The sequence below is a fragment of the Sapajus apella genome, unplaced genomic scaffold (assembly GCF_009761245.1).
Source record: "Sapajus apella isolate SASKATOON/1434 unplaced genomic scaffold, GSC_monkey_1.0 scaffold23, whole genome shotgun sequence".
Classification (NCBI taxonomy): Eukaryota; Metazoa; Chordata; class Mammalia; order Primates; family Cebidae; genus Sapajus; species Sapajus apella.
The window spans coordinates 23,901,477-23,917,841 of record NW_022436963.1 but is presented as its reverse complement, the minus strand read 5'-3'; the positions used below and the strand labels follow the sequence as shown (position 1 = coordinate 23,917,841).

The 16,365-nt window shown below is 39.7% G+C and overlaps 1 protein-coding gene across 1 annotated transcript in view; it reads left to right on the top strand.

Moving 5' to 3' along the window:
* Positions 1–3,607: 3,607 nt before the first annotated feature.
* The window catches only part of SHQ1 (SHQ1, H/ACA ribonucleoprotein assembly factor), a 102,745-nt gene continuing 89,987 nt past the window's right edge, over positions 3,608–16,365 (top strand). The window contains exons 1-4 of the mRNA XM_032290482.1: positions 3,608–3,885; positions 7,163–7,227; positions 8,899–9,021; positions 10,074–10,228. Coding sequence (XP_032146373.1) covers positions 3,743–3,885; positions 7,163–7,227; positions 8,899–9,021; positions 10,074–10,228 — 486 coding nt within the window. The 5' untranslated portion in view covers positions 3,608–3,742. The remainder of the gene's footprint in view (positions 3,886–7,162; positions 7,228–8,898; positions 9,022–10,073; positions 10,229–16,365) is intronic.

Here is a 16,365-nt window from a genome sequence, read left to right as displayed (position 1 = left end):
ATAATATAATATATATATATAATATATATATATATTTTTTGAGTTGGAGTCTTGCTCTGTCACCCAGCCTGGAGTGCAATGTTGTGATCTTGGCTCACTGCAACCTCCATCTCCTGGGTTCAAAGGATTTTCCTGCCTCAGCCTCCAGAGTAGCTGGGATTACAGGCCACCCCACCATGCCTGGCTAATGTTTTTGTATTTGTAGTAGAAATGGGGTTTTCCCATGTTGGCCATGGTGGTCTCGAACTCCAGGTCTCAAGTGATCCACCTACCTCGACCTCCCAAAGTGCTGGGATTACAGGTGTGAGCCACTGTGCTTGGCCCATAATGCTATATTAAGTCAAGAAAGCAAAATACGGGTTATGATATTATTTTGTCTAAAATTCTTCCCATACTTTTATAAACAGGAGTGTGAAAAGATGTATGCCAAAATAATAACAGTGGTTAAGATGTAGTTTGCAAGTAATGTGTAAGATTCCACCACCTCCCCAAAATGGCTCTGAAAAAGAACTAGAGCTATAAACAACTTATTCAGGAAGCTATTTTTCAACATAGGTTAAAACTCCATTCTTTGAGATAACATTGTTTTAATCACCTGTATGCATGCCACCTTCTGGAAGCAAGGAGTATTTCACCATTAAAAAACAACAGTAGAACTTGGTAATAAAGCTGAAATAGGAAGTGTTTATAAAAACCATTTTTAATTTAACATTTAATTTTGAAGCTTATGGATTACAAGCAGGGTTGTTAGACCAGAGGAGTGGCCAATTTAATATAATAAAAGATGATGGGTTATATACTTATCCTAAATAAATTGGTCATTGAAAAACTTCACCTTGCTATTGTATTTTATGTCCTCTGTAGGTCAGAAGAAAAAGCTATTTTTAAAATAGCTGAAGGCTATCCAAAAGTAAGCTTTCAGAAAATGTAAAAATAAAAAATACTGCAATATTTGAATGCTCAAACATGATGAAAAATTGCATTCCTATTTTTCCCCTCTAAACCAGAGCTAATTTAAAATATTAAAATAATGTCTTTATTCTCAAGCAATTTAAGTATTCGGAAATACAAACTCAATTTGATCTATGAATAAATATAGCTATGTCTCAAAAATGAAGCAAAGTAGGAAAAAAGCATGTTGCAGAATTACATTTATAGTGTGAGAATGTGCCCACATAAAGTGGGTCTCAGCACGAAGCAACAGGGTCCATAGAAATGGATGTAGAAATAGAAAAGGATCTGAAATGATAGATAGAAGGATTGCCTTTGAGGAGGTAGGAGAAAGAACCAAAGCTGCATGGCAGCCAAAAGAAACTTTACATTCTTAAGTGAGAATGAATCTATAACTTATATAATTTACCACTAATTAGAAATGCAAAAATAAGACAACTATTGCCTGCAAGAAAAGAAAAATCAACAGAAACCCAAAACAACAAAACCTTGTTATATACTTGAAACTATCAGCATTTTGTGATTTAGCAGATGTAATATATATTTCTTACAATGACAGCAGCACTGAACCGTGTCATCTATTTTTCTGTGTTGCAGTCCTGTGTGTGTGTGTGTGTGTGTGTTGCCAAACACATAATAAAGTATGCAGGAAATGTACAGCTCTAGTTTGCGAAGTACTCTCAATTACAGTTTCCTCCTGGATAGCACTGCTTGTCTTAGTTCTCTGGTATTAATAATTAAAAAATATTAATGCTTGTAACCTATAGGAATGAGGTCCTATGGTAGATGTAAAGATTCTTTCTTTTTTTCGAGATGGAGTTTCACTTCTGTCACCCAGGCTGGAGAGCAATGGCATGATCTCGGCTCACTGCAACCTCTGCCTCCTGGGTTCAAGGGATTCTCCTGCCTCAGCCTCCTAGGTAGCTGGGATTACAGGCACATGCCTCCATGCCTGGCTAATTTTTGTATCTGTAGTAAAGATGGGGTTTCACCATCTTGGCCAGGCTAGTCTTGAACTTCTGACCTCAGGTGATTTGCTCGCCTCAGCCTCCCAAAGTGCTGGGATTACAGGCATGAGCCACCACACCCTGCCAAGCTTCTTTCTAAAGAAGCTAACTTGGAATAATTTAGTCAAAGGCCTATCTCAAGGGACCTTTTGAGGGCTTTACTAAATCCAAGTTGGCATTGATTCACTGTCAATATTGAGTGTCTATTACTTGCAAGGCTCAGAATAGTCTAAAGCAGGCGGTCTGGCCTTAGAATGTGAAACAAAGGAAGTAGGTGGTAATAACAGAGGTAGTCAACTCTGTAATTGTTTAGAGCCTAGGCCTAGGAATCAGACTCACCTGGGTTTCCATTCCCATTGCACCACTTACTAGCTGTGAGATCTTGTGCAATCCAAGGGAATATATTATGCCTATTTCATAGAGCTGTCAGGAGGGAAAATGAGATAATTATAAAAAGTTTGCTGCAGTGCTGGCGCATAGTAAGTATTCAATTAATGTTAGCTCCTGTTACTATTCATTTTTTTCTGAGTCCTCATGAAGTTTCAAGAATGTTTCCTTAGAATCATGAAACAATTGGAGATTGAAAAGGGTTTTGAAGTTTCCTGGTTATCTCCACTGTCCTAGAAGACGACTTTTATCCCTTTCCTACTGATATTTAAAACCACGGAATAAATACCACAACTGGACTATTCTAATTAGTGGTGGAATAACAGGAAACAACAGGTGTGGGAAGGCCAAGGAATATGTGGGAGAGGCACTGAAAGAGTATAAGGAGCACACTCTAAAGGGAGAAAATACAGGGAAGACAAATGGAAAAAAAAAAAAAAGAAAAGATGTCCTCAGACAAATGTAAGGACAAGAGTGAGAAAAAGGAAAGAACGGGAATACAGAGGGACTTTAATTTGTGAGAGAAATCACTAACACGATTTAAGAGTCAAACGTTCTGAGTTCTAATCACTGTAAAATGCATGGTTATAAAACGTACTGCTTAACGTCTCTGAGCTGTTTTTCTTTAGAGTTTGCAGCGCAGATTAAATAAGATTAGTGGGACGGACGCTCTGTTAAAGAGAAAACTCTTCAAATAAGCGGTTAAGAATGAGAGAGAGAGCCGCAGAAAAAGGGAAGTGGAAAGAGAGAGAGAGGAAAGGGAGAGTGTAAGAGGAATTGTTGACAAGGCAGGTGAGAACCAAGGGAAACCACTGTAACGGCGCCGCTGTGGCTACTGCGGTGACTACTTCAGCACATCAAGCCCTGACAACTTGCCAGGTACGTTATTAGAGTTCTACATGCACAATTTCATGCTGCCCTCACAGCATCTCTACGAGGGTAGGTTCTCGTATTACCCCAGTTTTACATAATATATAGAGAGGTTTTGTAACTTTCACAAGGTCTTACAGCTGGGAAGTTGTGGCAGAGAAGGGATTCAAACGCACGTCTGTCTACCTGCCAAGCGAGTGCTGTTAAAATTATCTCTAAGGACCTCGAAAAAGGCTTGGTGGCTAGTCATCCCCTCGGTTCAACTCCTGCGGCCAGGCACCACTCGCCAAGTCCTCTCTCCTCTTGGCGGTTTTGAAAGTTCCACCTCTTCTCGAATGGCGTCCCAACTCCATGGAGATAGGCGTGGGGCGGGACTTCCTGCCTCACGCACGAGCACTTCCGCCTCGAGCCGGAAGCTCTGTGGCTCACACCGTGGGTTCCTGAGCGTGGGGATACGGAGAGTTTGCGTGGCCCGGCCGCGGCGGCAGTGAGAGTGAGCGGCGTCGACCCTTGCGTCCGATGCGGCGATGCTGACCCCGGCGTTCGACCTCAGCCAGGAGCCAGACTTCCTGACGATCGCCATCCGCGTGCCCTACGCTCGGGTGTCCGAGTTCGACGTATACTTCGAGGGGTCCGACTTCAAGTTCTACGCAAAGCCATACTTTCTCAGGCGAGTTCTGGGTGCCTGGCCGCAGGAAAGGTGCTTTTGGGGGTTTCATTCGTTAGATAACTGGCTTAGAGGAAGAATGCAAGTTCGAGGGAGCACTTGGCGCGAATTGCCTTTTCCCGACGTTTCTGCAGCTTCTCTTGGTGCCAGGGAAGCGCCCCCCTTCTTTCAGGGGTGCGCTCTAGATTCTGTAGAAGCCTTTCTCTTAAGCTTTTTAAAATCCTACGTCACAGGGATTGTGGAATCACTTTAAAAAGTGGTGTTTGGACCGTGTCACTTTCCCGTTTCTGCCCTGTAGCCCTAGTTCTCGTCCTGTCCTGACTTGTTCTGTTCTTTCCTTTCGCTCTCTCGGTCTCTCCCTCTCCAGGAACTGTGCGACGCTGACATCCCCGAGGCTTCCCAACCCGTCAGTCCTTTTAACTTTTCCCGGGCCACCTTCTGTTCATTTACCTCTTGGCTGACCGCTCCCTGCTTCCTGAAGTTCTTAGCCTTTTTGGACCTCTTGACACCGAACTAGCCTAGCTCTCCTGCTTCCCTCCTGTCTGCTGCTGCTTTGTTTGGTTTTGCCACTGAAAAGTGGCTTTGTTTGCCCCAAGTCTCCATGAGGGACCGTCAGCACTTGGTGTGTTTAAATTTTTCTCCTTGCGGATTCATAACCTTAGTAGCAGCTAATACTGATCACCTGCCATGTGGTAGACAAGCAGTTCCATTAAGTGCTTTATGATGCTGTATCTCATTTAACTTTGACAGCGATCCTTAGGGATAAGCACTGCTATTTATCTCATTCCACACGACACGCTGTCACATAGTCTTCCTAAAACACTGCCAATTCCTGTCCGTCTCTTTATCCATCCTCCTAATTTTTCTCAAGTGTAGCTCCAGCCTACCTTTCCTGCCCAAGTACTTTTGTGATACAAACCTTCTCCACCAGTCAAGGTGGTTTTTTCACTGTTCCTGAGCCAGTTTTGCTCAGATTTCCATTAGACCATATAACGTACCTACTTGAATATACTGCACTTTCCAGTTTTTAAATTCACTTATTTCTTAAATTTATTTATTGAGTTTCAGTGTTGGGATTATTGTGCTGAACAAGACAAAGTCCTGCCCTCATGTACTTTACATTGGGGAGAGGAAAACAATAAACTAACAGTGTACCTAATTGTGGTAAGTGTTATGAGGAGAAAGCAGTGCACTGATACAGAATGAAAAGGGGCCCATATTTTATGCAGTGGTCAGGAAAAGCCTTTCTGGGGAGGAGATGTTTAAGCCAAGATGTGAAGAATAGGAAGAAGATGATTATGGTGGTAGCAAATATTTATTGAATTTTTACTCCAGGTCAGTGCTTTATGTGGATTATCTCATTTGATTTTAGGACAGTGTTACAATGAGGTTTTATTAATTTACCCATTACCATGGACAGAATATTTGTGGGCACTCCCCACTCTTGCTCCCAAATTTATATGTTGAAGCTCCAGTGCTGGTGTCACTTCTGCTTTATTGTATTCATCAAAACAGTCCCAGATCCTGCTTAATTTTAAGGGGAGGAGACATAGACCTTCATGGTTGGGAAGAGTGCTCTGAGATGGGCATTCTTTGAAAATGCAGTTTGCTGCCAGATGTAGTGGCTCTTGCCTGTAATCCCAACACTTTGGGAGGCCAAGGTGGGTGGATTGCCTGAGGTCAGGAGTTTGAGACCAGCCTGCCCAACATGTTGAAACCCTGTCTCTACTAAAAATACAAAAAATTAGCTGGGCATGGTGGCAGGTGCCTGTAATCTCAGCTATTCAGGAGGCTGAGGCAGGAGAATCTCCTGAACCCTGTAGGCCGAGGTTGCAGTGAGCCAAGATTGCACCACTGTGCTCCAGCTTGGGCGACAGCGAAACTCTGTCTCAAAAAAAAAAGGGCTCACATTTTCTCAGTGCTCACCTGCTGTGCCTGCCACTAAGCTCTTTGCATTATCATTTCATGCTCATAGTAACTCTTGGATAGTTACTGTTATTTCCTCCCTTTACAAAAGAGGTATTTATGATTCTTCAAGATAATTAACTGGTCCAAAGAAAGTTACACAGCTGGTAAATGGCAGATCTAGGACTTAATTCAGATTCTGACACTCAGTTAGTGTTTGTAACCATTATAACAAACTCACCCATAAACTGACTCCTTATTCTGGCTTAGAGGGATTTTCATTCTGAAAATGCATTGAAGCTGGAGGAAACCTTGGCGTTAAAGGACCTGGGCCTTTTGGGACTGTCAGGTGTTTTTGTTTTTAATCATATTTAGTAGGAAACAAGGGAGAGGGCCATGAGAGGAAAGGAAGCTCAAATTTCAAGTTTGGAATGATATGGAGTGGGCCTGATATGCTCTTCTGATGAGTTTAAATTACGTAGGCAACATCAGGCAGGCATAGACGCTTTTTAAAATGGAAAAGTGACAATTAGATTTCTGTTTTAGAAAAATTCTTTTGGGGCCTCAGTGAAAGACTCATTGAACTAGGGTAAAACTGGAAGCAGGGAAATCACTTCATTTCTTTTAGTACTAAAGAGGGGTAAATCCCCACCTAATAGTAATGAGATTTGACACTTTTGCTTTCTGCTTTTTTTTTTAAAGTAGTAATTTGCCTGATATAAACAATTGGTTTTGTGTTTCTTTTATTGTTTCCCTTTGAGTATCCCTTATCTGTATAGATTGTTCCCTATCTGAAATTTCAGATTTTCTAGAGTTTTGGAATATTTGTACATAGTAAGATATCTTGGGGATGGAACTCAAGTTTAAACACGAAATTTATTTTAAATACACCTTATACACATGGCCAGAAGGTAGTTTTATACAGTATTTTAAATAATTTTCTGTATGCAACCAAATTTTGACTGCTTTTGACTGTGACTCATCAGATAAGGTCAAGTGTGGAGTTTTCCGCTTTGTGGTGTCATGTTGGTACTCAAAAAGTTTCAGATTTTGGAGCATTGCAGATTTTCAGATTAGGGATACTCAACTTGTGTTATAAAATAGTGATAACTATTTATTGTGGCTTTTCTTTTTCAGTATCTATTTTATTGGTGACTAGGGGCATTCATCTAGAAAGATGAGTCATTTCTAATTTCTGCTCTCTTAGTTGGGGAAAGAATCTAACTTATTTAGTTTGTTAAAATGTGAAAGAAATACCGAGGTTTTTAAAAAAAATGATTGATGTATTTTGATGGTTAAATGTGTACTAGTATTCTTGGCTACTTATGTTACGTTATAATTTAAGGACTTCATGAGACCTGTCTTAAATCTGCAGATTAACCCTTCCTGGAAGAATTGTAGAAAATGGAAGCGAACAAGGGTCCTATGATGCAGATAAAGGTATTGTCTTTGGAATTTTTGTTAGTTTCTTTCTTGGCATTTTTTGCATTATTTACATAATAATCTTTCAAGATACCATGGGGACCTTTTGATGTCTTTCAAGTACAATCTGCTCCTATCTCTCCTTCTTGTTTCTTAATGTCCAGTGCCTGTTATTGATGGTGGGTTTTTTTTTTTTTTTTTTTTTTTTTTTTGACAATTACAGTTTCCCCAGTCTTTTGCAGTATTTCACAGTATTCTTTAAAGTTAAATACTCTGGTTCTGTATCCTAGGGTACTTCCTCTACATTTAGTAGTTATTTAAAAGTAAAAATTAGAGCATGTGAAATGATTAATCATAAAAAATGTAGATGATTTATGAGCTTATGAATGGAATCTTTCTTGTATAATTTTCAAACTCGAATTTTAATAACAGGTAGATGAGAGAGAAACTATGCATGGGTGGCATTTAAAGGCTGATTGAATTTTCTTCTCATGAGTGATAACCCAATCATTTCAGCTAGTCATGAACCCATTTATTTTCTCTTTATAGAAGCCACTGGCTTCTTTTGTCATCGGATCTAGAACACCTTGTGTACTCTTGTGTAGTTTATTCATTGAATATTTATTGACCTCAGTGAACTAGGTTAAGGGTGGGATATAGGAACATGGGTTAAATGACAGGGATCTAACCCACCATAATGCAGTGTAATTAATGTGTAATGAAGTATAGTGAAACTGCCTTTCTAGATAGTAAACTGGCTTTTAGTTATAGGTAAGTTGCATACTGAAACAAAATTATTAAATTTTAAAAGTACACAGGAGTTAAGGAAGATTGTGTGTGTGGAGGCATTTGGGCTGAATTGTATTTGATACATTGGAATTCAGTTCAGTATACTGAAAGAGGCAAAATGTTTTAAAATGTAAGAGTGCTAAATATTGTAGTAAGTTCTCAGGGAAGCCTAAATAAGATTGATAAACTCAGTCAAGGAAAGAAAAGAAGTACATAGAATTTGAGTCTGCCACAGACAGACTTTAGGGATAGATCTCCTGACATGCCAAAAACCTTGTTAAGCAATAATGGTTGTATCTAAGATTCTGTGTATTTTTAAAACTGCTGCCATTCTCTGTTGCATTAGGTATTGATTTTTTTCCTCCTTTTCCAGAAATCTACTTAATTAGTAAGTCCTGGTTAATTCTAAGCTATTACCTTCTTAAGCTTTTGATTTTTAGAAGTTTTAACTTGGGTTTTTAATATTATTAGTAGGTGAAGGTTATACTGCGTAAGACTAAAGTGTTCTGTAGCTTTAACAGATTTATAATTTTTTATAGAAATGACAGCTTCTGAAAAACTCTATTAAGAACGTTTTTCTTTCTTGACTTGTATTCACCAAATCTGTGAGGGCATAGTTTTAGAGCTCTGTAAAATAGAATTACGTTTTACCAAGACATGTATTTCTTAGATATATTGTAAAGTCTTTGACTATTTTATTTATTTATTTTTTAGTTAAAAAGATTTTATTATTTTCTGTAGAGATGGGGTCTTGCTATCTTGCCCAGGCTGGTCTTGAACTCCTGGGCTAAAATGATCCTCCCGCCTCAGCCTACCAGAGTATTGGGATTACTGGTGTGAACTATTGTGCCCAGCTTTTTGAATATTTTAATCTAAACATAACACAAATTTATCTTTAAGGAATTTTTACCATTCGCCTGCCCAAAGAAACCCCTGGCCAGCATTTTGAAGGACTGAATATGTTAACTGCTCTTCTGACACCAAGAAAATCCAGAACGGCAAAACCACTTGTGGAAGAATTAGGTATGTTTATTAAGATGAATAGAAATATTTGGAATGCTGATGTTTCTAGGGGAAATGGGATATAGTGAATAGGAAATTGAAGAAAATACTTCAGTTATAAGGTGGTCGTGTGAAGCCATATGAAAATAGCTTCTTTGATAATTAAGGCATAAAATATCCTATTGAACCAGAGTGGTCACATTTTTGTACCAATTGAAACAGCATTTTGTGATTGGCAAAATATTAGTGTCTTGAAGTAAGATCAGAAGTGCACAGTTCAGTGAGTTACGTAAAACAGGGGTCCCCAACCCTCAGGTTGCAGATCAGTACTATCCATGGCCTGTTAGGAACCTGGCTGCACAACAGGAGGTGAGCAGAGGGCCAGGAGTATTACTGCCTGAGCTCCGCCTTCTGTCTGATCGGATTAGTTTCTCATAGGAGCACAAACTTATTGTGATTGCACCTGCGAAGGATCTAGGTTGTGTGCTCTTTTATGAGAATCTAAAGCCTGATGATCTGAGGGGGAACAGTTTCATCCCTCAAAACCATCTCTTCACCCCTTTCATTTGTGGAAAAGTTGTCTTCCTCAAATCTAGTCCCTACTGCCAAAAAGTTTGGGGACCACCGATGTAAAGTGAACAGTACCTCTGTCAAGAAATGGAGCATTTTCAACACCCTGGAACCCCATCCTGTATTCTTCCATTACTTTGCCCTCTCTCCAAGGTAACCACTATCCTCTGTTTTGCCTGTTTTGTTGTTGCATATATAAGTCATACAGTATGTTCTTTTTGTCTGACTTCTTTCACTTAACATTATTTTTGTGAGATTTATTCATATTGTAGCTGCGATTTGTTTGCTTTTATTGCTAGGTAATATTCCATTGTGTGAATATACCACATTTTTGTTTGTTTCTTTTTTTTTTTTTTTTGGCTATCATGAATAACGGAGCTATGAATATTCTTGTACATGTCTTTTGGTACGTCTATGTGCGCATTTTTTCCTATACTTTTCCTTCACCTAGTTGTACCTAGGAAATCTGATACTTAAAAAAAATTAATATTTAACACATTCAGGTGCTTCTGAGATTCCTGAGGAAGTAGTTGACGATGAAGACTTCGATTGGGAAATTGAGCAGACACCCTATGAAGAGGTATCAGAAAGTGCTTTGAATCCGCAGTACCACTATGGATTTGGAAACTTGCGATCAGGAGTATTTCAGCGGTTACAGGTATGTTGTCTTTCTGAAAGATCTTGGTCTATAGGGTTTTTCCATTTGAATAATTTCAGTTGTGCTTACACTTGGTGGTTTTTAAAAATAATATTACAGGAGGTAATGTATTTAAAGCACTTACACAGCTAGAGTACATAGATGTTTGTTCCCATCCATTTCATTGGCTGCTCTGCCCAACTGTACTGCTCTTATCCATGTCCCGTGGCTTTCTTTTTTCTCCCCTTTATCCAGTATTCTAGACATGACATTTCCAAAATACAAAACAGAACTCCTCTCTCATACTTCCTGCAAAGCTTTATGTTTTATACTTCCAAAGAGTGGGATCATGGACTTATGGCATGATGTCTCTTCTGTATATAAATAAAATAGAATGCTCCTGATAAGAATGAAATTGTGTGTTTTGATCAAAGTGTTTAATTCTTGGTGTATAGTAGGTACCATTGTCTATTTATTCTGAGTCTCACCCTGTTGCTAAGGCTAGCAGTGGTGAGATCTTGGCTCATGACAACCTCTGCCTCTCGCGTTCAAGTGATTTTCTTGCATCAGCCTCCCAAGTAGCTGGGGTTACAGGCCCCCACCATCACACCTGGCTAATTTTTGTATTTTTAGTAGAGATGGAGTTTTGCCATGTTGGCCAAGTTAGCTGGGCGTGGGGTGCGTGCCTGTAATCCCAGCTACTTGGGAGGCTGAGGCAGGAGAATTGTTTGAACCTGAGAGGCGGAGGTTGCAGTGAGCCAAGATTTTGTCACGGCACTCCAGCCTGGATGACAGAGTGAGACTGTCTCAAAAAAAAAAAAAAAAAAGGAAGAAAATATGCCTTTTGGATTGTTATGTGATGAAAGTTTTGTAAACTATTGACTTGCAGTCTTAATTTTTAATTGTTTTAAGTGGAAGAAACAGGAATGAACAATTTCTTTTTCTTTATCCCTGATGTGAGTAGAGGCTATTACACCTGTCTAGAATGTAGTTTATTGTTGTAAGACATATATGAATTTACCAAGGAAAGGGAAAAGACCAAGGTTCTGGTCCAGCTCCTTCCTCTGTTTAGATTTTGGATTCCAGACCAATTTACTTACTTATTTGACCACAAGTAAATTTTGTCTCCTCTTTGGAAAGTGGGGATAAATTTGATTACCTACTTCATAAGGCTGTCTTGAAAATATATAAAGATAGTGCATGTGAAAACTCTTTGGAAAGTGTAGAATGCTATAAAGACTCCTGCCCTGGAAAAATATAAAATGCTCTCAAAATTCCTTAAAGGGAACAAAATTGAGATTTACTTAGGAGCAAATAATGCTGATGAAATAGCCTTCGCTCTAAAAACGTAGGTGTTTTTCTGCTGAGCTGTGGTCTGCTCATATTCTCTCTGCTTGACCACATTCACCGGTGGTCTCAGAGGTAATTAGAATAGAGTCCGTGTTGTCTATAGCAGGAACTATACTGAATGGATCTCTGTTGTTTGGCCGAGAGCTAGTTTGTGGTCGGTCTGTTTTGGGCTTCCCGGTCTAACGGTATCGGCAAATGATAATAAATGTCACACAGGCTAAGTACAGATTTTATATTTGGATTAGAAGTGCTTCCTGAGGCCAGGGATTGTTTCTTAATTGCTGCTGCTATTTAGGGAAACTCCTTGTGAAGGATTTCTGACAAGTTGCTGAGATGTTGCAGGAATGCCATAATGTGAGCCTAGAATGAGTCCCTTTTAGGTCAGAAATACTTGTATTTTGAAAATGTTCACTTAATAAATAATTTAAGTTGATTTCTTTTTAAAGCTGCTATGCTTTCTTTTTAAATGTCTTAACTAATATATCAAATACCTAGATACCTGTTCCTTAGGTTAAAAACATTAAACATGAACCAATATAATTGAAGTTCTTGTCTTTCCCTTCCTGTTTACATCCCTCTATTTCTCATCAGAAATGAACCACTGTGGCTGGGCACGGTGGCTCATGCCTGTAATCCCAGCACTTTGGGAGGCCAAGGCAGGTGGATCACCTGAGGTCGGGAGTTCCAGACCAGTCTAGCCAACATGGTGAAACGCTGTCTCTACTAAAAATACAAAAATTAGGGGAGTGTGGTGGCACACACCTATAATCTCAGCTATTTGGGAGGCTGGCAGGAGAATCACTTGAACCCAGGAGTCAGAGGTTGCGGTGAGCTGAGATCATGCCCACTGCACTCCAGTCTGGATGACAGAGTGAGACTACATCTCAAAAAAAAAAAAAAAAAAAAAAAAAAGGAAGTGAACCACTGAATTTAATGTTTATTATTCTAAGCATTTAAAATGGCTTGTTTAAAATCATTAAACTCTTCTTCAAATTTTAGTTGCGTGAGCATTGGTTTTCTAAACAATTTGTGTATTCCCTAATGTAGGGGAAAAACAGCTGAGCATTTGAGAAAACTCTAAGGGTTTTATAATATAAATAATATACTACTTGTAGTACAGGTTTATAACCCCATATGTGCAATACTGGGATCACAAAAAGTTCTGAAAACTGAAAGTTTTACGGTATTTAATTTGGTGGCAAAACTTGACCTGAACTTCTGTAAGTTTTTTAATCCCACTTAATGTACATAGTAAAAAATTTCCAGTAGAAGTAGTATTTGGATATGGGTGCTGCCCCAGACTTCTTAGACGGTATTACCTAAAATTTGATGTGTGCACCATATTACCATTCTAAACTCCGAAAGAGTGAATCCCGAAGCTCACCTTGCTCCAGGGATTTACTGTGCTGAGCACTTTGTGTGCAGCAACCAGACTTTTAGAAATCAAGTGTAAACCCAATATTCCAAAAATTCAAATGTATCCTCCTGAAGATATTAAAGTAGATATGTTTTATGAAATATTGCCACAGAAATTTTGCATAATTGGTTAATTACTTGCAGAATTCTTCTGCATTCACAGCTGCTGTTTATGACAGCTGTAACAAGTGGTTCTAAACTGAGTGATCATGTAAGTTTAACAATATGACCCTGTTTCTGTGAGTAAAGCAGCTAAAAGAAACTAAACTGATGATCACAAATAAGAGATTTTAGAACGTCTCTTCTAATTTAAAAAATGATTTTTAAACCCTCATCATTTTTTCAAATAGTATTTTCTCACAAATTTATTTTTTCTGGTTCTGCCTGTAGATGAAGAGAGGTCCATACAGTTTCATTGACTGCGCATATCAGTATTTTTACAGCTTTTTCCTCCCCCCTTGGATGAAAAATAGCGTTTTTGTTTCTGATAATAAAAGCAATATAGATATATTATGAAAATATAATACAAAGAAAGTAAAAAAATTCTTCATAATTTCAACACTCAGGGATCTTTTCTTCATTGAATAATTTAGCCCTTTACAGAAGTGTTTCATATTTTTTGCCTCCAACTTTTTAGACAGGATTTGCTTGCAAACTTCTATATTTTATATAGATAATAAGAAAGTAAAATATTTTTGCTGAAAGAAATTCTCTTTGAACATTCCTCCCTCTACTCCCTATACACACAGATATACTCCCCCTACCCCCAGGCTTGCTTTCTTTTCTGAAATTGTTGCCAGCCAGCAGGGTGCCTTTGGAAAACTGCCCTGCCTGCTCAAAGTCAGGACTTCACAACAAGCTTCTGGCAGTGGTGGCTGCCAGCAGCAACAATCCTAGTCTCCGGGCGCCAACCCAGCAAGCTCCTGGGACTGCTGCTGCCAGCACTGCAGGACGCCAGGCTTGCTGGCCATGTCTTCCTCTTGGCTACACGGGGACCTGAGGCCATTGTTTCCAGGAGACCCACTAGCCAGATGTGTTCACTGTTCTTTATTTTCTCTCTGGATTGCCTCTGCCTTACCTATGCCTAAACTTTCATAAGCCCAATTTAAATCCTGCATGACCTTTTCTTGGCAACACCTATCTTTAAATAGCTCTGATAACTAGTGGCCATACCAATTGTTTCAAAGAAAAATGAACCTTTTTTTCCTGCTGTAGTTTAACACTTCCCATCCTTTTTCTTCCCTTTGGTTGATTGATGCCTTCTACTTCTAAACCCCAGGCTATCTTTGTTTTTAGTTTGTTTCTGTTTCTTTTTTAGAGTCCAGTTTGAACAGGGCTGCTGCGTGTGACTGTGTATAGAACAAGCGGGGGTGGGGCTTGCACTGCTGTGAACACTCATGTTCTGCTGTGTACATGTTGCATCACTATATGTGGAGGCCCTGAATCTGGAGGCCAGGGGGATGAAGAGGGAGAAAGGAAAGAGAGCTGCTTTCTTATTGTCAGTTCTCCTTCCCATGAGAGTAGAGAGCTGGTCTGTGTGTTTATTACTGGATTTGCACTTCAGCACCCAGAACAGTGCCTACTGCATCGCAGGCCCTCTAGCACTATGTGTGGAATGGATGATTTAATATTGGACACCAGGCACAGTGCTGGGGATACAGTGAAGAAGATGATTGATGAGATCTCCACCCTCAGAGAACATTCTGGTGGGGAAACAGTAATTATGTAAACAAATAACCAGTAGCAGGATAATGACAGATATTTATACATAAAGGGAAAGGATGGGGTGAGGTAAAAGACTGGAGGTTCTACCTTGGCTAGGATACCCAGAGAAGACTCCTTTGAGAAGGTGACATTTGCACTGAGTTCTCGGTAATGAGAAGGGTACTGTAAATGCAAAGGCTCAGGGTTGGGATTGATTGACAGGATCTAGAAATGGAAAGAATAGTGAGTGACTTGAGCATATTTGAACCAGAAGAGGATGGTGGATGTACGGTTGAAGAACAACAAGATGGGCTAGATTATGCAGAACTGTGCTCACAATCTGGCTCTATTCTCAGTGCAGTTAGCATTTTATTTAAAGCACGTAGCACAGCTAAAGTCCATTTATCCCCTGAAATGTAGAGTTATCTACAAAGACTCACAGATTATACCCCATTTATGACTTTATTTCTGCTCCAGGTGAAATAATGAAGCAGAACATTTAAGTCTGTTTTTTAAAATCGCTATTAGCAAGTGAGGAAATGGAAGCGGAGGGGAGGCTTTGTACTCAGTAGGAAGTTAACCAGTAAGTAACAGGGAGCAGCAGTGGAGGAGGCAGACAGAGAGAAAGGAGACTGACATTATTGAATGTATCGAGGCCTCTGCTTGTTCTTTACTTATATTATCTCATTTAATCCTCGCAATAGCCTGTGGTACAGAAACCTGTCCCCTTCCCCGCAAAAGATGCCTTTGTGCTTATCCCCAGAATATGTTACCTTATGTGGCAAAAGGTGTTTTGCAGATGTGGTTATGTTAAGAATGATGAGATAGGGAGAGTATCCTGGGTTGTCTAAGTGGGCCCACTCTAATTACAGGGTCCTTATAAGAGGGAAGAAAGAGGGTCAAAAATGGAAAAAAAAAAAAAAAAAAAAGAGAAAGAAAAAAGGGTCATGTGGTAATAGAAGCCAAGGGAACGGCTAGGCACAGTGGCTTGTGCCTGTAATCCCAACACGTTGGGAGGCGGAGGTGGACAGATCACTTGAGGTCAGGAGTTTGATACCAGCTTAGCCAACATGGTGAAAACCCATTTCTACTAAAAATACAAAAATTAGCCAGGCGTGGTTGCATATACCTGTAATCCCAGTTACCTGGGAGGCTGAGGCAGGAGAACTGCTTGAACCAGGAGGTGAAAGTTGCAGTGAGCCAAGCACCGCTGCACTCCAGCCTGGGCGACAAAGTAAGACTGTGTCTAAAAAAAAAAAAAAAAAAAAAAAAGAGAAGCCGATGGAGTAATGGTTTTATGATGTGAAGCTGCAAACCAGGGAATAAGGACAGCTTCTAAGATGGAAAGGACAAAGAAACAATCTCTCCTAGAACCTCTTGATTTTACCTCAGGGAGACTGATGTTGGTCTTCTGACCTCCAGAACTGCAAGATAATAAATGTGCATTGTGTTAAGCCCAAGTTTGTGCAAATTTGTTATAGCACAGGAAGCAAAGAGGAAGCTAATACCTAGTGCTGTAATGGAGATGTCACTGAACTCTGTAGTAAAGAAGCTGAGGTTCAGAGAATCTTCGTGATTACACTGGAGCTGGGATGTAGAAACAGAACTTTTTGAGCACCAGCATGACACTCAAAGGAAAATACTAAATACTAATATTTCTGGGAGGGGAGCACTACAGACTGGGGTCT